At 36.2% G+C, this 21,575-nt stretch overlaps 1 protein-coding gene across 1 annotated transcript in view; it reads right to left on the reverse strand.

Annotated features, from left to right (window-relative positions):
• LOC142336807 (uncharacterized) overlaps positions 1 to 21,229 on the reverse strand; it is a 70,597-nt gene extending 49,368 nt beyond the window's left edge. Inside the window, exons 1-7 of the mRNA XM_075385739.1 lie at positions 21,067 to 21,229; positions 15,674 to 16,108; positions 9,319 to 9,587; positions 6,179 to 6,386; positions 5,595 to 5,672; positions 2,917 to 3,219; positions 357 to 431 (exon numbers count right to left, since the gene is read on the reverse strand). Of these exons, the coding sequence (XP_075241854.1) occupies positions 357 to 431; positions 2,917 to 3,219; positions 5,595 to 5,672; positions 6,179 to 6,386; positions 9,319 to 9,587; positions 15,674 to 16,108; positions 21,067 to 21,196 (1,498 nt within the window). The 5' untranslated portion in view covers positions 21,197 to 21,229. The remainder of the gene's footprint in view (positions 1 to 356; positions 432 to 2,916; positions 3,220 to 5,594; positions 5,673 to 6,178; positions 6,387 to 9,318; positions 9,588 to 15,673; positions 16,109 to 21,066) is intronic.
• Between the last annotated feature and the right edge of the window lie 346 nt (positions 21,230 to 21,575).

Below are 21,575 nucleotides of genomic sequence, written 5' to 3' on the forward strand. Positions count from 1 at the left end.
CCTATTCCACCCCCAATTAGCGGGGATTAGGGTGTAATCCGTTTTCCACTGTTATCGGGGAAAAGAGTGTAAGAGTGTAATTTTTAAAAAATTACACTTTAATTACACTCTTTTGTCCACTCTTTTTACTCTTTGTAAATAGTGTAATTAAGGGTGGAATTATAATAGATTACACTCTTTTTTCCACCCTTATATTAAGTATCAATTATTGTAAGAATTTGTAAAGAAAATTATCTATAATATATTATATATAGTAACTAATATGATATTCATAAGTGTGACGTTTGATTGCTTTCGAAGAAAAGCATGGATGCATACATTGCCTCACTTGTTTTATCGCAGTGAAATCTACTTACTTTCAGGCACGGATTCGTATTCAATCTGATACGTCATGTTGTCATCTTGTGTACACAAAAGTCGGGCTCCGTTTGCTGAAACAAAATACATTGCAAAAAACTGGGTGCGAAACATCGAAGGGAAGATAACGCGACACGAGCTGAAGCATCTTTGCCCTCGTTCAGAGCACCATTTTTGTGAAGTAATTTTTTTGGTTAAAAGGAAATGATTTCACAGTTAAAAGGACTGAATTGAACAACTGTTTTCACTGATGGATCAAAAACTAGAGTTCTGTGAAGCATTTATCATATTAAATATAAAGTTTCCTTTCTCATTTCATTTTGAAGGTTTATTGTTTGTGGGGTGTTGGAGGTAGATGTGGAGTGGGGGGGGGCTTGGTAAGTCAATTTCGTGACAGCAAAAAATAAAACTCTCTTCAAAAACAAAAAAAAAACCTCCCGGAGTTTAAAAAATTTTTGAATAGTTCTCGATGCGTCGCTGCAGAAGTCAACCTACAGGCTAGCGTCTTTCTAATAGTCACAAGCAGAGGGAAACCAGAAGTCTGGATTTAGAATTGAGTTTTGACGAGAATCTGTTCGATAAAACGTTGCGAAACGTTTCGGATAAACAACTACTGGAAATTTCAAAAAGTACCCGGGTCGAGGTGTCACCGCTAAAAATCGCTAAAAGATGTAAGATTTGCGTTCAGTGCGATGAATGCAGTGAAAATTTTTCAGCGCTACCAGCAGAATGGGGTGAAAAAATTTTTTCACCTCTAAAGTCGCAAATATTCACAGCGCTAATTTCAACCCTTTTCTTCAATTCACTGGAAATATCATTTAAATAAGTACCAGATGGCGCAGTGGAATGAGAATTTATTGACATGCAGGAGGTGAGAGGTTCTAACCCGTGCAAGGAAGTTTCGCTTTTGTAAGAAATCCGCTGAATGCAGTGAAAAAAATTTTCACCGCTAAAAACCGCAAAATTCACCGCATTCAACGCTAAAAGATGCGGGCGCTTTGCGGTGAAAGAAGTTTTTTTTCACCGCTATTCGCAGCTAATCTTACATTAATTTTTTACCAAACCTCGACCCGGGTAATAGAATCTGTATCAATATACAGTCATGTAGAGGTTTCAGAACTGTTGTCACAGCAAAGTATTCAGAGCAGTATAAATGTGCCATTAGGTTGAATATCATTTCTAATTTCTAACAACGTAATAGTGCATATTACATGAGAATTGTCTGAGAGTTTTACATGAGAATTGTCTGCTTCCTATTGTAACCGCTTGCTGTTTCAAAATATCATCTCTAGCAGTTATATAATCATTATCAAACCCAAAAAAAAAGATTTTTTTTGCGTGCTCAAGCTTTTAAATTATCTGCTGTCAAACAAACCGCCTTATTTGCAGCAACTCAAACCACATTTGTGATATTGGATCACCCGGGTCGAGGTGTCATCGCTAAAAATTGCTAAAAGATTTAAGATTTGCGGTGAAATTCGATAAAAAGTGTAAGATTTGCGCTCAATGCGATGAATGCGGTAAAAAAATTTCAAGCGGTGAAAAATTTTTATTCGCCGCTTATGCGGTGAGTTTTTTTTCCACCACTGTTCACCGCTTATCTTACATTATTATATTGACCAAACCTCGACCCGGCACAGACAGTGAGCACTTTTAAAACGAAATATCAACAAAAATGTGATCTCCATTAATTCAACTGGTGTATAGATAGATCGTATAATTTCCTGCTGTACTATTAAACTGTCTCTTATCTGCTTTCGGCTGTTTTTTGTTGAGATTTTTTTATCTAATATGGATTGTGTAAATGCTGTTCAACGCTTTATCTAATATGGATTGTCAAACGACTTCGAAAAAAATCAACTTTTTGCCAAAACATTTTTTGAAGTGGGATAAACTTCAACGCACTAATATCAGAAAAAGAAAAGAAGCGACAATTTAATCTGTTGCCTCTGGATACAGATGGTGACCAGTAAAGCATCCTAGAAGAACGCTGATGTTCTCTATTTTTTTCTTGATTTCGTTGTGAAATCAGGTAGGATTGCGTCACTGTTCGTATTTTAGTAGCTGCATAGCGTAAGTGCAGCCTTAAAGCACTATCTGTCGATGAACTCTTCATAATTAGGTGAATGTGAACGCTCCTTTGCAATTGAGGAATTTAAATTTTTTCAATAATTTTTTTCCGAGATTTTGGATTGATCTGGCAGACAAATACAAAATTATCTTAATAAATATCTTGATAACCAAAATCTGAACCATTAAAAATTTCCCTATTCGCTAACAAGCAAATAAAACACTCTACAAGAAATTGCTTTAAAAAACCTATTCAACATGTCTAAATTTAAAGTTCTGTTGCAAATTTTGCCCTCAATTTTTCCGACTTACATTTCTTCAGCTTTCTAAACTAAAATAATTCAAAATCTTCTGTTTAACAAGATTTATATCATGCACCTGGATTCCCTGATTTTTGCAAGTTATGATTTTTATATGTTATAATTTTACCAAGTTAGGGGGACGTGTTAGCAGTTAAAAACTGTCTAAACAGTTAATCGGTTAACTCACGTGTTTCAAAATGGAAAATTTCACTGGACAGTGAGGTCAAGTTTTCATCCAATTCTGGTACTGTGGCTACCCCAGAGAGGCTAAAAGAGTAGGAAGTTTGAGCCATGAGGTAGAAGGCTCTGGTAGTGTAATCCGCCCCTCTTTTGAAAGAAGTCGAGGATCCATCAAGTGTGAGATTTGTGTCTACTCCGTTGCCTCTTTCGAAGGTACCATTGATGCTCATAGTTACAGCTTCATCATCAATGCTGTCAAATGGAAGCCAGAAGCGGACCTCAATTTGGTCAGCGTCATCGTCATCTGACTCTGAAATAGGATTGCAAAATAAATTTCAATTTCTAATCGCGCCCAGGCTGAGGTGCGCAACCCAAGGTAAGTTTATTGAGATTGAATTGAGTGACATAAAGAGGGTACCAGACTGCTCAGACCGAAATGGGGTCTGATCAGGACAATGTGAGTCAAACAGAATGGTATCGAACCCTCTTTTGTGGAACACGAGGGTGTCAGAACCACATGGGTGGCGCACCACATGGGTTGCGATCTGATCCATTTGGATCTGATCCGACCCACATTGGTTTGCCAGACCAACGTGGGTCGGGCGCTGGCGATACTGAGACTAAAAGCTTTTAAGATTGAAATAACAGTGACGAAGGAAATGCTGTAATTTTTCAGAAATATGATCGCTAATCTGATGATGGGTTTTCTCAGTTCATCAACGAATATTAATTTTCCAAACAGACAAAATAAACAACTTGAAACCATAAGAAACCTTTTGAAACCATACAACACTTAGGAAATAATTTACTTCAGGAAATATTGCATGTTGTGGTTTTTAGCAGAATAAATTGAATGTGAAAGAGCTCTGATCAAACAAAACAAAGCTATGAATATAGCTCTGTTTAGGTAATCAAGATTATACAAATAGACTATACAGACTGTTGACTGTGATCTGAGCATACCATCCAGACCCTTTAGGAGACCTAATCTGGCTCTCCAGACCATACCTAAAGATCTGATCCATTTAGACTCTGCACTCGGTCCTGATCAGACCAAATAAAGATGAAAGATTAAGTTTCAGACTACAACACTTGATTGCATTTTCCTCTACGTGCGCGAGCCCAGTCGGTTTGCTCAGATTTGGCTTGACTAGCGTAATAACACATCCGAGAGTTAGGGCCACAGATATAGTTAGAAATTTTAAAGAAAATTTTGAAGGTTTTGATTAGTAAAGAATGGCAATTTTGCATAAAAAAGTACCAGAAGCAAATTTTCACATGGCGAGACATATCTGAAATAATAATTTTGACACTGGTTTTCTTGCAAGACTTCTTTGTTGATAAAACTGATAGTTTGAACAAGCTGAAAATTTTTGTGTATGAAAAAAACAGCCTGTTATGTTTTTTTGCTAACCTCTCATTGTTCGTTTAGAAAAAATTTTTGCGTTCAAATGAACTGGAACTGGGTTGCTACCCGAGTGATTGGTTAATTGCAGCCTGGTCTGACCACCGTTAACCCATATTAGATACCATATCAAAGTCTTGGATGGTCCGTATGCTATCTTAGGTGCCATATCGAAATCTAACGAATGTCTCAAATGAAGTATTTAGGATCGCATATTGAGCACAAAGTGACATAGCTTGATTATCGTTTGAATAAATGAAAAGCTTTTTTTATGTTGCGTTAGATTCCATATCCAAGACCATAGATTTCTATGGCCAATAAAAGACCATAAACATAAAAATTGTGTATCAGTTTTTTTAATGTCAAAGTAACTTCAACTAACGTGATACAGAAAAAAAACAGCGAAATGTTTTAGATCAAGGTTAATTTGTTCAGTGAGGAAAGCAAAATAAAATTCTCTGAATTTTTGTCAAAGAATTTTCTTTCGAACCATTTAAACCGTGGAAAAAAAGCTTTTTGCGACATAAAAAACAAAGCAATCATTAAAAGTTTTCAAATATATTATTTCAGAATGGGCTGGGATTGCGGTTGAAAACTGCAAATTCTTTACAATTAAATCTCGTTCCAAAAAATCCATCAACATTTCAATTGAGTATTAATTCAGGTCTTTAAATTTTAATGCCCTATTTTCTAAATTTAACTGAAAGTTTTATAATATATCTTTTGACATGCATTGATGAATAATAAACGAAGGAGAGGTGAAATAGAGATTTCGTACTAACTGAACTTTACCCCCCCCCCGTTTGGGAGCGATCAACGCTATAAATTGTTCGAAATATGAGTTGTGTTGAATCGGGTGAATCTTAGCACAAAAATTATATGAATATGGTGCTTTTTTCATCTCTTAAGTGGCGGAAAATTGTAACTCACCGTTAGTCACTCAAATTTTTTTTCAAAGATTCACGGTTAATTTTATTGAATTCGTACAAAAATTTGCCTCTTAAAATTATCTAGTCGATACAATACAAGAAATTCTTTTAATGCGGTGGGAAAAGGGCGAAGAATTTATGTCGGTACGATTCATTGCCAAAATAACCTGATGCTTTGGTTTCAGAAGTTTCCTTTTTATGATCATGTAACAAAAATCATTCAGTATTTCTGGACGAAACTTCGACCCGGGAACCGAAATTGTGCATGAAAATTACAGTGGGACAATTGTCAAACATGCGTAGGTTAAAAACATATCGCTACTCCTGACTGGTACTGAAATTAATTCATACCAGAGAAAAATCCTTTGTAAAATCCACTTGAATGGTCCTTCACGTTCTGAGTCCAGATGTTCCAGGGTGCTGCTGGTCCTGAAACAACACTTTGCTTTAGTTTTTCTGGAGTTTTTTTCTATTTTTTCTGGATTTTTCCATTATAGCAATATGCAATATTCATTGGGATATAATCTGTCCCTCCAAGGTTTTTATGCCCCGCAATTACATTTAGGGTTTCTGGGAACAAATAAAAGGCAAATGCTCAATTGCGTGGGCACCATGGTGATTTGTGGGCACAAGGCTGATCGCAAGAAAACTTTCTGAGAATCGACTGAACTTAGAAATGATTTCAACCATGATTTCCCCAATCAAGCATACCTTAAATTGATTCCATTTCTAAAAAAAAATTTATAAGTTGTTATAAAACGTTGCTATGTAAAACACAGCACGTGCGGCTGGGGGCGTAAAAATATACAAACTATGCGGCGAGAGGAGGTGAAACATAACAGCTCCAAAATTTATAGCGCAAACTGCGGGTGAGAGGGGGGGGGGGTGTAGGTGGTGGTTGCGGAGTTGTATAATAAATGCGAATGGGAACTTACGCATCCAAATGGCCTCCAGCTTGACCATTTCAGAACCTCGCATGTAGATTTTGAAGTAACTCAATACTCCAGATCCCGTATAGTTGAAACTATAAGTAGAATGATTGTAACTGTCATCATATTCACCAATTCCTGTTTCTGAACCCTTTTTGAATCGGAATCGGATTCCTCGAATGACATACGTCGTTGAATTATAGATAATATCCACCTGAAACAAGTAATCAGTGAACGCAGTTTTAATTAAATAACTGCATGGTTTTTCAAAATAGGTGTCCTGCTGAAACTCGCAAAGAAATGAGAGCGTCTATGAATTATCGAGAACCGCTTAGCAGTTCGAGGGATTTGGAAAGTATTTAAAATAATAAAACTTCATGGTACGTCAATTTCTAGCTATGAGGTCTTCCGGCATTTTCAAAACTCTTAACGCACACGTGCGTGTTTTAGGTGTAGGTTACGTGACTCTAACAACGTCACTGAAAAAAATCTGGTATTAATCAGGAGTGTGCAGTGTTTCGACATGCAAACCAGAATTTCGAAGTATAGGTTGCGCGACTCTGCTTAAAGTCACATATCTTCCATCTTTTATAAAGAATCTAGCACGGGTTCGAGAAGTTAAGCCAGATTTTGAACTGATTTCTGCAGAGTAGCTTAACCTTGCTTACAATATAAAACTTGCAGGCTACTAAATGACGATAGTCATGGGAACGCAACTACTGGCTATGTATATAGCGGCTTCTGGCGTTTTAAGTTTCTAGCATCGCAGACTTTTTTGGCAATTGGTATCGTGCATGTGCGTCTTTTAAGTGATTTGAGCAGGAGTCACGTTATTTTGCTTCAAAAATTAATCACAAATAGATAATTAAATCAAAATTCTACAAAGAAATTTCGTAAATTTTTGATTTAATTCTCTATTTGCGATTAATGTTTGAAGCAAAATAACGTGACTCCTACTTGAGTCACTTAAGACACGCACGATCACGATATAAAATGCTAAAAGTCTGCAGTGCTAAAAATTTAAAACGCCCAGTACACCTTTTACCGTTCGAGCTAATGAAACCTAAAAAAAAACTATTGCTGAAAAAAATATTGGAAAAAGTTTCAAGATATTTTCCCGCAGACCATCGCTTCAAATTAAATCGCTTAAGACCGGTGTATAACTTTAAACTGCGATAAACTAACAAAAATTTATTTTTTTTACAAGTGGGAAATTGTCAAACAGTCAATTCTAGGTTTAAACCTTCACTGACAAAAAGAACGTTACGTTTCAAATAGATTATTAAAAGTAACTTTTGCGTAATTTTGGCGACCAAGACATTACGCTGACCCATATTGCTTACGATGGACTTTGCTCACACCAGATATCAAGCTGGATACTCGCATAATTTTTCTTGCTGGACTTGAGCTAAACCCACGCAAGCGAAATTCTATAAGATTGCTAAAAGCGCGACTGGGTAATGTTAGTCGGCTCTTTCCCATTATAGCCACCATTATGTCATGTTTACTGTGATTAGGTGTCAAAATACCCAATTCCATTATACCCAATGCCAAAATACCCAATGCCATCATACCCAATGCCATTATACCCCAGTCGCATTGATACTTTCGGTTCATAATCCGAGTACCAATTAGCAGAAAATGGCTCTTACACGTATGATTTAACAAGCGGATAATTTAATCCCATGTTCGGTTGTAATAATTTCATATCAAGTCCCACGGGCCGCTGAGACATGGCCATGGCCATTAAGTATGTTAAAACATACGAGTAACAGCGACTGCTAATTTGTTGTCGGATTATTGAACGAAAATATCAAAGTACATTGGGTATAATGGTATTGGGTATAATGGCATTGGGCAATTTGGCATTGGGTATATTGGAATTGGGTAAATTGTCCTGACACCTGGAGGGTGACAACTAAACTTTACATGACCACTAAATCTGGAAAGCCTCTTTTTTAAAATTTAGTAATCTTTCCTCGCGAATTAGAATAAAAAATATTGTTTTAAACTGGATTAAAAAAGATTTGCGTGGGGTATATTTGACTCATTTTGATTTCAAATATCTTTAATATTTCGAAATCAAGTTAATTTTTTTAATATGAAAAGAAATACTTTTACTCTAATTAAGAACTAAGTTGTAGATGAACTTGCTTCCTAAAAGAGTGCTCTAAAAGAAAAGCTGATCTAAAGAGTTTTCAAAAGGAGCAATTGCAAAAGCCAAATTTGTGGCTTCCACTGCAATTTATATTCCGACAAATTTGAAATCAAACTTTCTTAGACGATGCCAATCATATAGCATTTGTGGGAAAAAATTGTAACTGCTCAAAACTAGGTCTCTGTGCCTTCTGAGCATAAATCGAGTTTTCTATATAAGTGTGCGTATAAATTTTTGTTTTATTATACAGTTGTTCATGTATGCGTGTTTGCGTGTGTCTGTTCAAAATAATCCAAATACAATTTTTTATGTATTAATGCGAAGTTTCCATATTTCCTGTACCGGTATTATGAATTTGTTTTGTAATTCTCGGGACCCCTACATAAAACAATAAATGCTTTTCCTAAAGAAAAAAAGTTGCTATAAAAGAAGATGTTACTGGGCGGGGGGGGGGCACTGTAATTCTGACTCATTAACAACCAAGCTCCTCGCTCCCCCAGCAAACATCAATTTTTTTCAGGCTCAGCGAAATCAAGTGTTTCTCTTGAGATATAGTACAGGAGGTTTTTAAGGACAAGAAAACATTTGTTCTCAGTTGATTTTTTTTGCCTATTGATTCGACTGAGTTATTACACTGACGGATTGAACTAAGGCAATGGTTTTCGCTCAATTAATACAACAATGAGTTAATGATTTTTAAATTGTGCAAATATGTAGACTACCAGCTAAGTTTGTTCTTTCCCAGGTTGAGGTCCAGGCCCAAATTTTCTTCTGATCAGACTTTCCACACCGAAATTACCCCTGATCTGACATTCCAGACCAAAATAACCTCTGATAGGACTTTCCAGACTGATTGGGTCTCTCATCAGACTTTCTAAACCGAAGGAGTTCTGATCAGACCATCTCCACTCCATGGTCCAGACTCAGATTCAGAGCATTGCCCAGACCCTAGTTGCGTTTGCTCTTTTCAATGCTTTGTTCAACTTACCCCATTGACAAATTGGCCCTGTGTGAATTCTGCAGTATTTGATTCTCCTTGATCAGGTCCCAGCCATTCATCATCAGCGATCATAACCCCATCTTTCATCCCAATAGAGTAGGTCTCCCCTATGAAGTCAAGGTCGCATATTTCTCCCCCTGTAGCCACCCCTTCAATCACTGAGTGTCTAGGCAATGTAGTGTACACTTTTTCACTTCCATCCTCAGTAAAGTTTTCTGGCCATGAGAAAGTCTCGGTTGCGTCGATAGTGTAGCCTCCTGTTTAATGGAAAAGATAAGGATACTTATAAGCAAAGGGGTCGAAGTTTCATTTATTTTGCAAACATCCGAGTTTGCGAAGTTTATAAAGCACGGGCAACATTAATGAAGAAAGAAAAAAAGGTCTTTGTTTTTGGGGGCCTTGACAGAGTGGATCACCATATATAAAATGATGAGAGGACCTAACTTCGGAGAGGGGGAGGGGTAGGGGGAGGTTTGGGGGGGGGGGCTCAATTTTTGTTGATCTAACTAGACGGAATTTTTTGAGTGTCCAACACAAGGTCGCTCAAAAGTGCATAGTGAATAATTTGACAACTGAAAAAAGTAAAAAAAAAGTTGTGAAATAATGAAGGGACAATTATTCAATTTTAGTTGGTACAAAATCTAAAGAGTTTCAAACTGGAGCTTATTGAAACAAAAATTATAAATAAAAAAATATTTTTGTAGCTTGGAAACAAATTTCCTCTTTAAAGATACTTTTCCTCTCATTATTTCGACTATATGGCAAATTAAATTCATTCACTATTATACTACCTTGCACGCTACATTGCAAAAGTTTTTCAACACACGTAGATCATATTACAAGCAGGTGGCGTGGGAAAACGTTCATAATGTATCATCATGAAACAAATCATACAAAAAGTGTTCATCCGCCTGATCGTACAAATTGGGCGCTCATACACAGGATCTATCAAAATTTACCTCAAAGTGAAGGATCTTAAAAGAAAAGTTTTCACAGATTTTTGATAGCGGTTTTACAAAAACTAGAATGGTATTCTAATTATGTTAACTGTTTTCATGTAACTACTCCAAACTCGGAATTTAAATGATGAGTAATTTCGGTTTTAGTTTAACTGAATCAATAGAGGGTTTAGTTAAATCTTTGATTAAATTAGGGTTGGCTAGATTGCGTTAAACAGCAACCAAAAAGAACTCAGTAACCAAAAAGCTCAAAGATCAAAACAGCAACCAAAAAGAACTCAGTACCCAAAAAACAAAGATCAAAACCCCCTAAAAATTAGTTCGAAGAGAGAATTTACGTTATGAGACCTAAACAAGCAGAAGAATTCGATATTTATCTCTCATAAAAACTGCTGTCAGGTATCAATTTTTAAACAGCTTTGATAAAATTAACAGATGAGGATAAATAAGTTCACAAAAGGCTTATTGGGCTGGATGGGAACCAAATTGAACAAAAACAGTTTACTAATTTATACATATTACTCATTAATGTCTTAAAAATATTACATCTGTTTGATTAACGAATCTGAGAATCAAATGAATACGAGAAAAAAAAACTTATAATTTTAGGTAGAAAAAAACCTCATGGAAATAAACCCCACGGAAACAAAACACCGCGGAATTAAATCACACTTTCTAATTTATTTTTGGTATTGATGATTTGTTTGGTCGTAGTAGTTTCATTTCAGGTCACACTAGCCGCTAAAGCATGGTCATGAACCCCGAGTCATGGTCAAACGCGCCTATTTAGAGCTCTTTAATGGTCAAGTGGAGTTTTATTTGCATGGGGTTTTATTTCCGTGCCGCTACGCAGCAAAACATATACTAAAGAAAAATTTGCTTATTTTTGGTGCGGTTTTTTTGCTGCCCATGTTCTAAGACCAATGTTATAAGCGAGCGTGGAAAACATTGACTGTAAATCACACTTAATTCAAACATGAGAAAGTTTGGAGATGTCCGCCACATTATGCTCCTAATCTACAGAGAAAAAATGGAAATTAATTCTCTGACAATTTTTCCTTTATTTAGTTGCCAACTTTACAAATTTTTCTATTTTAAAAGTTAACCTTAGTTATAGGAAATTAAAATAAACAAGTTCTAAGTCTTCATTCAAACGACTCAGAGAAAAACAAATAGTGCAAAATAACGATGTTTCATTGAACGTAAGAAAAATCACACGGGTTTTTCTTACGACTGTTTGTTACAATTGATTCTAAAGAAACAAAAGATGTCAAAATTTGTTATACACTTTTATTTACAGTCGTTATTTACAGTTGTACTTTTCAGTTGTACAAATAGATTGCTGGGAAAAAGTCATGATGAGAAAACTGTTTGAAGCGACAATGGTTTAACAAGTGGAGTAATTACTAACTTTAAGATGAAAATACGATAGCTTTAAATTATAACTCATGTTGTCTTTATCTGATACACTAGTCACAAGATGCAAAACTTTCACACAAAACTATATGTTAAAGAAAATTAGGCGACTTTCCAAGTAGTTTAAATTTCGATTATCCTCTTCAAGGGATAAAATTTGAAGAAGTTCCATAAAAAATTCATTGTTTTGAAGGACCGCGCATTGATGGCAGTTACTATTTTCGATGCCAAATAAAATAATGAGACAAGAATAACCCAACAAAAATCCCTTTTTAAAAAAAAATCTTCAACCTTCACTTAAGTAAGTTGGAAACAAAAAATTGCCAAACCTATATTTGTTTGTATAATTTTTTTAATTTCAGCTAAGAAAATGTAAATAACTTTTCCTCCTAGCTCTTTTCAGAAGGGCTTGATTCTGTCATCTCTTATGTTTTCCGGGTTCAAAGTCTAACGTATTAATGGCCAGACCGCTTGTCAGTAGTGAACTATTCCAAAAAAATAAAGTAGTGAATGATTGCACTTTAAAGTGATCAGCCTCTACTGCAGTTTTATAGGAAGAGATCACAATCAATAAGCGTTCGGGCCACTAATAATTCACACGCACATTCTAACTCTTCCGTTCAAATTTGAAGTTTTCTTCTTTTTCCAACTCTTAATTAAAGTTGCTGTCAATCGCACATTTCTCGTTGCATTGAACATATTTTTTCAAAATGCGGTAACAAATTAACATTTGTTAATAAAAATTTTGTTAATGTTCTATTTTAGCTCAAGTTAAGTTAAAATCGGAAATAAAAAATTAGCAGGCACTCTTATACAGTTATTTAGCTAGCAACGTTATTTAGCTTGCCATTTTGTTTCAATACTTGTATAATTTGATTAGCAGCACGATTTTGCCACATACATAAAAGCAGGAATTGAAGCCCCGAGTTCAATGCTTTCACAAGTCAGCAAAATAGTCATATTGACGGTGATGGCCGGATTAAAATCCTGCCAAACTCCTCCAGGATATTAGCAAACCTCAAATTTTAGCAAGTTTATAAAACTTTGTTTTTGAATGTCTCTCATTTTTACTTGCTCATTTGATGCGTCAAATCAGGTCACATAGAGCCGGGATCAATTTAAGGTGAAAAATTGTAAAGGTAGAGCTTTGAAATTCCAAAATTGGTTTATTTACGTAACGTTACCAATGTTGAATTGGCACATTTAAGGACACCAAATTATACTTACAGAACTGTTTTTAATGGCTTATATTTTCCTTAATTCTTAGATAAGCCTGTTAATACCTTTATCCCCTTACTTTTATAAGACACGTGAAATTTGGATTTTTCTTTTCCCATTTATGTCAATCAAGGCGAATGGAAATTCCGATTTCTGTTCATTCCCACGTATAAAGATTGACCAACGTTTTTGGTTTGCTATTCCGAATAGTTTTCTCGCTTCTTAAATGCCCATTAGACAGCGGCAGACACGTATTGGCGGGTGTATTTTATATTAGTTTTAAGGTGTTCAATTTTTGGGTTTTTTGATGGTTGTGTAATTCAAGAGGTAGTGGTTAAGCAACCCGTACCTAACCCTTAGTCGAATTCAGTACTGAGTCAGAGTTTAATTCAGGTCATATCTTGCACTGAATTTGTCTGTTTCAGAGCTAATTCAGTGATTCATTCTGAGTTATCTTCTGATTCAGAAGAATACAGAATATTTTCTCTGAATTTTGCTTTGAGCTCCTTCACAGTTGCTTCTAAAATCCTTCTGAATCAGTACTAAACCATAAAATTACTCTGAAATTGTTCTGAATCAGTACTGATTGACATTGCACGTTAGGTACGGGAGGCCTTTAGACAAGCAAGCTGAATTTTGATGCAGAGGTCAAGCCACTTTTTTTCTATTGCATTGGTGAGCCTGGTGGACCGGACCCTAATTTCATGTTTATATCTCATGGCGGACGAGAATCATGACCATATATAGCGGTCCTGCGCTGCCCGAAATCACTAGATGTCTAAAAAGGACCAATTTTTCCCACGTGCATTGGGATACGTTATAAATTGCAAATAATATCTAAGCGTTCTCTTGATTTTAATTGTTATCAATATATAATTTAATAAAAATTCATTATTGAATAGAATTGGGTTTGTTACTTTAGCTTACTTTACGTGTAGCATTTAAAGTGATTTATCTGTAATTCACGAGCTCAATTTAGCAACTGTTATTCGAAAGCTGTATGAAATAGAAACAAAAAGGAATAACACAAACAAATACTCAGGGAAAAACTCATTAATGGATAATAGTTAATTGGAACTTTACTACTTCGGGCACTTTGCTGATGTTCTCTATATAGTACTGATTCCTGTCGAATGAATTTATAATCATGTGACGGCACCGCAAATGGATTCCAAATCCCAAAAAATCCTGAAGTCTTGAAAACCAAATCTAGCAAGAAGCATGCTTTGCTCTGAAATTTTGCTTACCTGCTCTGTGCGGGTTGATTTTTTCTTCAGTCTCAAAAAGTATAAACAATAGTTTGGTATCCCGGGTTGGTCCCATCTTAGATACCATACTTAAGATCATTTATGGTTCGGGTGTATGATATCTAAGATAGCCATTAATGAAAACTCTATGGTATCTAAGATCACCATTAATGGTAACTCTATGGTATCCAAGACGGCCATAAATGGAATGTGTATGGTATCTAAGAAAACCATTTATGGAAGGTTCATGGTATTCAAGAAAGCCATTAATGGTCGGTTTATGGTTTTTAAGAAAACCATTTACGGTGGTTATATGGTTAATAGGAAACAAAAACTGCAGGAGAAGGATACTAAAAAAAGTAACTGGCTAGACTTTTGTATGAAAACAGTATAAGGCTAACAGCAGAAACCAGCCTCGTCAAAAGCCATGAATTGAAGCAGCTAAGAATCTTTAATCAGTTTGTATCCTAATCATGACTTTTCATTGAAAAAAACTGATTTCGTAGAGTTCTCTTTCGTAGTAAAAAAATGAAGTTGCAGAAAGAGTTTTATGATCTTGGATAGGGCCATAGAAGTCTATGGTTTTGGAAATGGTATCCATGACACCATGCTTTTTCCATGAGTAATTTTTAAATCTCGAATTTGTCTGAAAACCGCATAGGACATTGTTAAAAACATTTTTGAGTCAAAAAATGAAGTTGCACAAAAAAAGTTTTATGATCTTGGATGGGCCATAAAAGTCTATGGTCTTGGATATGGTATCCAAGACACCACAAAATTTTTTTTCACGAGTAATTTTTAGATCTCCATTTTTTGTCGTCTGAAACCCGCATAGGACATTGTTAGAATCATTTTTGTGTAAAAAAAAGTTGTTCCACAAAAAAGTTTTATGGTCTTGGATGGGCCATAAAAGTCTATGGTCTTGGATATCGTATCCAAGGCACCATAGAAAAAAATTTTTTTTTGTTGAAGGCCAATGTCAACTACGATATATATGTTGTACTACGTTGTCCAAAAGACGTCATTTGAGATCACCTTTAAGTTTTTGGATGGTCTTACGTATGGTATCAAAGAAGCCATACAACCATGCATGTCTTACGTATGGTTTCCAAGAAACATTTATGGTGGCCATCACGGGATATTGAGCTATTTTCCTGAATCCAAGCGCAAGGTAGAATATTTCGGTCAAAAACGATGTTTTTCACAGGTTTTAACACAGTATCAGAAGCTGTCACTTCTTAGAAAAAGCAGCAACGTGTGAAAAGATCACGTCCTCGGCTAGAAACCGGTCAGATAATACAGCGCCTGTCAAGAAATCATAAAAATCAGCAAAATATCTGTCAATTTAAAAATCAGCAAAATGTCTGTCAAAAATCAATAAAATTTCTGTCAAGAACTGTAATTTCTCTTGTTGTCTAGGACAATCTTTCAACTGGGGTTGTTACCCGCTTTCAAGGTGAAACAAAGAATTTTTTCGGACGCAAAATTTATCCAAAAGCTAACCCGTAAAGGCGGTGAATTGTGTAGAATTACTGTCATTAGCATTTGTGGTCAAATTGCCCACTATCATTGTGCAAGGACGGTCCAGTTTCTCCCCGTTGTATTTGAGCAGATCTATCTCAAAGGTAGTCTCTGTTTCATTGACAGTGACATTGTGAATGTACTCAGTGAAATCAACCTCGCCTGTGGTTTCATTGCGAGCGTCCAATATGAAAGCGACAATCGTTACTTCAGTGGCAGGACTGGACAGACTGAAGGTGAACTTGGAAGAGTCTGAGTTTTCGTTCACATAATAGGCAAAAGTTCCATTTGACGATTCGGTTTCAGTTCCGGTTTCAGGTTCGGGTTCAGGTTCGGGTTCAGGTTCGGGTTCAGGTTCGGGTTCAGGTTCGGGTTCAGGTTCGGGTTCCTCTTCTGGCGTCCAGGTACCAGGCGGCCCTAAACAAGACAAAATGCCTGGAATCTAAACAAAAGGGTTCACGCGAATCCGTGCGGGTTAACATTCGCACATGCCAGATTACATAACATTGTATTACTGCTATGGGTAGGCACCTTAATAAGAAAAAAATGCAGTTTCTGCTTGCGCTAAAATAATTAAAATAAAAAGGAAAAAAAAGGAATTTTCGGACGAATCAAAAAGTATGAAAAACAATTACTTTCAAAAAATTTGATATTTATGACTGATATTAACCTGTTGTTATTTCCAGTTCGTTTCAAAACTGATTTGTCACAACTAATTGATTGAATCCTTTTCACTAGCTCAGCTTGTCTGCTTTTGAAAATTTGTCAGAATCATTCAACTGTTTATCAACAAATTAATACATGTTGAACAATGGACAAGTATGTTTTATTTTCACCATTTAAGTAAAAAATTCATTAAAAAAGTGAAAGAAAGATGTTTCTTGTTTCTTGTGTTCAAATTTTTTAGTTTTTTGATGGTTGGTATTTCAAGAGTTAGTGCTCAAGCAAGCCCTTAGAAATGGATTTCTAAGCCCTAAAAATGGATTTCCAAGCCCTAAAAAGAAGAATTTTAGGAAAATCAACTCGTTTTCAGTGACTGGCGTAATTTGATTTCAGTTGATGTTGGAAAAAGAACGATATCAATACAACGCCAACAAAAAACATTCAAAAACACTTAGATGATCAGCATTTACGCCAGGGTAAAACTTAGTTGTGTTTCAAAAATAATTCATTTTTCAAACTATTTTGGGAAGTCAATTGGTCAAGGGCAGCTGTTGTGCGCCATATTGGCCTAAAAATATAACCGTTTAACATCAGGAAAATTGTTCACGAAGGACAGGCGACAGGCGAGCGGTTGGTGTCGGCACTCAGCTGCGGCTTCAGGGTTTTGGCATTGGGGGGTGTGAGCGTAGTGGGTGGTGGGGGAGAGGGGAGAAGGGAGGGGGTCAAGTGATGGGGGGCGGGGGGAGGTGGGTTGAAAGAGAGTAGGATCCAAACTGCCAGTCGGAGGAGGGTGGACTGGGTGTGTGTGTTTTTTTGGGGGGGGGGGGGGGGTATTCCTGAGGCTTGTTGAGAGGGGGGTTGTTGATGGAGTCAAAATTTTAGGATTTAAACCCGCCCTTCACACAAACAACTTGTCTCCTCAAAACAGTTTCAGTGAATCGCTTTCAATGGTACTGGTAAGGCGTGAGGATCTAGAATAACATAAAACTCTACGGACATTACCTGCTTATCTTGTTTTTGAGGTCCCAAAGTCAAATAGGTCAGATCAAAAGCTGGTCAATCGAAAAACCGCCTAAAAAGACCACTGGTCTTATGTAATTGCTGCAAACTTTTCTTAAGAGCAATTAATTTAAAAATCGACATACATTAAAAAGAAAAAAATGCAAATTTTGAACAGCATTTAACTTGTAACGGAAGCCCAGAAATTTAAGATTATAGTTTCCACTGACCATGGGGAGCAAATTGGTTTGAGACAGAAAAAAAGAACGAATTTAAGGCGATTCCCGATTAGGTAGAGCACACTTTCATAATGGGGAGCACAACTTTCACTCAGGAAAAAAATCTAATAAATAATCAAATGAAGCAATAAAAATTATATCAGAAACCACAAGTGAAATGTTAGAGTACTGAAATAACGCTCCAAAATTCACTTCAACAGCTGTTTTCGACACAAAAATAGCCGTCAACCCGACTCATATATTCCTGTGCTACCAGCTTTTTTTTTAGAAAATTGCCAAAAATTCTGGAAGATTGCCAAAAAATACCCGTGCATCGACCCGGGTTGAGGTGGCACTGCTATAAATTGCTGAAAGATGTAAGATTTGCGGTGAATTTGAGTAAAAGTGTAAGATTTGCGTTCAATGCGATGAATGCGGTGAAAAAGAAACATTTAAGCGGTGAAAAATTTTTTCTCACCGCTTAAGCGGTGAAAGAAAATTTTGCACCGCTACCAGCAGAATGCGGTGAAAAAAATTTTTCAGCACTACCAGCAGAATGCGGTGAAAAAAAGTTTTCAGCACTACCAGCAGAATGCGGTGAAAAAAAAGATTTTCAGTGCTATCTGCAGAATGCGGTGAAAAAAATATTTCAACGCTAAAATCGCAAATTTTGCAAATATTCACCGCTAATTTCAACGTTTATCTTAAATTTAAAGCAAATATCAATAAAGTAAGTGTTAGATGGCGCAGTGGATTAACAAGTTGATGACATGCAGGTGAGATGTTCGAACCCGTGTAGGGCAGTTTATTTCTTTGTAAGAAATACGGTGAATTCGGTGAAAAAAAAATTTTCACCGCTAAAAGCGCAAAAATTCACCGCATTCAACGCTAAAAGATGAGGGCACTTTGCGGTGAAAAAGGTTTTTTTTTCACCGCTATTCACTGCTAATCTTACATTATTTTTGGACCAAACCTCGACCCGGGGAAACATGATAAGACTTAACTCGTTCTTGCTCAGTTTTTTCCGAGTCAATATTCGGTCAACAGGTTTCTTTTACGAGTCAGTACACGGCAGCTTATCAATGAGTATCTCCTCAGTGATTAGGCAAAACTTCGCTATGGATCAGAGTGTAATTGGTTAAGGGTGAGACGATACATCGTTTACGATTACACAGATTTTGGTTATCTCTCTGAAGACAGTTCGATGTTGATCAGTTAGTACATTCTTAATGATCGGGAAGAACAAATGATCAGTCGGATAATGTCCCTGACTCTTAATCAGCGCGGAAGAACTTTATAAGATCATAATAGTCAGTGTTTATTTTTAAAGACCAAGATAAAGAAACTTAGATAAAGCTCCTATTGTACCACGTTTATGATTCGGAACATACATATCTGCAATAAATTCAGACAGATCCTTGTTTTTAACAGAAGGCTTCCTCATTTGTAACCAGGAAGCCAGGACACACCTTGTTAGTCTTCGTATATATCCTCTCTAAAGCTCAGACAGAGTTTCGCAAATGAAGAGAACTTTTACAGCCTGTTTTTAGCTAGTTTTGGATCACACTATGCACAGTATGCGGTCCAGTTTTTCAGATCAGTGGTTGCTTCAGTCTGGTAACTCAATGTGTAATATGTCCCCGTACCTAACTCTCAGCCGAATTCAGTACTGAGTCAGAGTCTAATTCAGGTCACATTTTGCACTGAATTTGTCTGTTTCAGAGCTAATTCAGTGATTCATTCTGAATTATCTTCTGATTCAGAAGGCTACAGAATATTTTTCTGAATTTTGCTCTGATTCACAAAAATTCAGAAATCACTTCATCGTTGGTTCTTAAATCTTTCTGAATCAGTACTAAAACTTGAAATTTCTCTGAAATTTTTCTGAATCAGTCCTGATTGTCACTTAACTTTAGGTGCGGGTTGATAGACAGAATTGATTTCTGTCCTCAACCGCCCATACCTAAAGTTCATAGAAAATCAGTGCCGAATCAGAAAAAAACTCTAGTGTTCAGTACTGATTTAGAATGAATTCAGAAACATTTCTAAAATTCTCTGATTCAGACAGAAATTCCGAATCTACTTTCTCTGAAATTCTCTGAATCGGAGTCTAATTCAGAATAATTCAGTGTCTGATTCAGAGTCTGAATCACAAAAAATCAGAGTCTGATTCAGAGTCTGAATCAGAGGATTTCAGAGCTAATTGTGACATAAACAGTGTCTGATTCAGTACTGAATTACTCTGAAACTTAGGTACGGATGTGTTCTAAGAGCATGTCGATCCCCCGTCCTATGCGGATAACATGGGCCAAAATTTCAGCCTGGCACTTTTTCATAAATATGTTTAACTAGTTACCGGGTCACCAAATCTTAGTAGTCATACTAGGATTAATTATGACATCATACAAATCATATCGTATTTCCCATTACGATCCTTGTATGTCTAATAAAAAATCATATATGACTACTAGAAAATCATATAAGAACCTTGTATGACTACAAACAAATCATATATGATCCTAGTATGAGTACCAAGAATCATAAGTCTATTTTTCATAAATTTTTAACCATTTAGGTCTTTTAAAATTTTCGTTCCGCAAGAACTCACTTATGTGATTCCCCGGCATCACTTTGTGATCTGCCAAAAGACCCAAACGTGCAATATCATTTTGTAAAGTTGGGCACTCAATCAGAAATTCATACAACCATTAAAAATCAAGTTTATTACAACAGCAGTTTCAAGAGTTTGTGAGTTTGAGTTTGAATTTGGGACATTGACTCTAAACTGTACAATGTTACTGGGGTACGAAGCCTGGGGTACTGGGGTACTGTACACTGTTACTGGGGAACGAAGCAAAGTTGGGCACTCAATGAAAGAGTAAGTCCAAATATATAAATAAAGTTCTGATACTCTCTGAAGCCAGCTTATACCTATAAATGCTAATATATAATAGATATTTGAAAAAAATTTTGCAGATAATCTCAAATTTGTTTTCTGAATATATATAAGTTGGAAAGTTATTCCTTTAGCCCACACGAAGAATCAAATGTGGAATGCAAATGCGATACAATAATTTATTATGTCCTCTGACTACATAATACGGGAATTCGTGGATCCAATCAATGTTTTATGTATCATATATGACCTTGTATGATTTCCAAGAATTTTTTTCATCACCAAAAAAAATGAAAAATTTACAGTTTTAGGCTTTGAATTTTTTTTGTATGATCCTGGTATGATTTCTAGGAAATCATATATGAGCCTTGTATGACTAATAAGAAATCATAAAAATCATATATGACTTTTTATGAATACTAGGAATCATATATGACCTAGTATGACTACTAAGAATTGCGTATGATGAGCAACCCGGGTATTGAAAAGTATCTGTAAAATTTTCACTAATACTGATTGACGATCAATTTAACAGTGATCTGAAAAAACTTTAGTTTCACAATGATTAATACATTAGGCGGTAATTGTAGTTAACTAACCCATTTGTAAAGGCAAAAGCAAGTAATTGCCAGCCGTAGCTTCATCTTGCGATGTGAGACTGATGAAGCCAGCAAACTCGTACCCGTCACCCACAGTGTACTGTTGGCTGTCTAGGTTAACGCACCCCATGAATTGTCCAAGAAGTTCCACCCCACAAACATGTCCGTTGTTTGGGGCTGTGTAGAAGAGAGTGAGAGATGTGATTGAACGCATGCTCACATCAACTGGGTCTCCAACACTTGCGCTCATACCTATAGTTCGATAAATTGGAGTAAGTGAGAAGATCAAATATAAATCTTTTACAAACCATATCTGACATAATGAGCGGGGACAATCTATACTGACAAGTTTTTGACTCACCCAATGAGCGGGGAGCTCAAAATTCAATGCATTATCTTACTAGTTGTAACTCAGTGGCGGGTGAAATGTGATTGCCCAGAACAGGAAGTTTTACCTCAAAGAAATTTTCCAAGAAGCAAACGAGTGTAATTGCATTGGTGCATCGTTT

The sequence above is a fragment of the Convolutriloba macropyga genome, chromosome 3 (genome assembly GCF_964194025.1).
Source record: "Convolutriloba macropyga chromosome 3, txConMacr16.3, whole genome shotgun sequence".
Classification (NCBI taxonomy): domain Eukaryota; kingdom Metazoa; phylum Xenacoelomorpha; order Acoela; family Convolutidae; genus Convolutriloba; species Convolutriloba macropyga.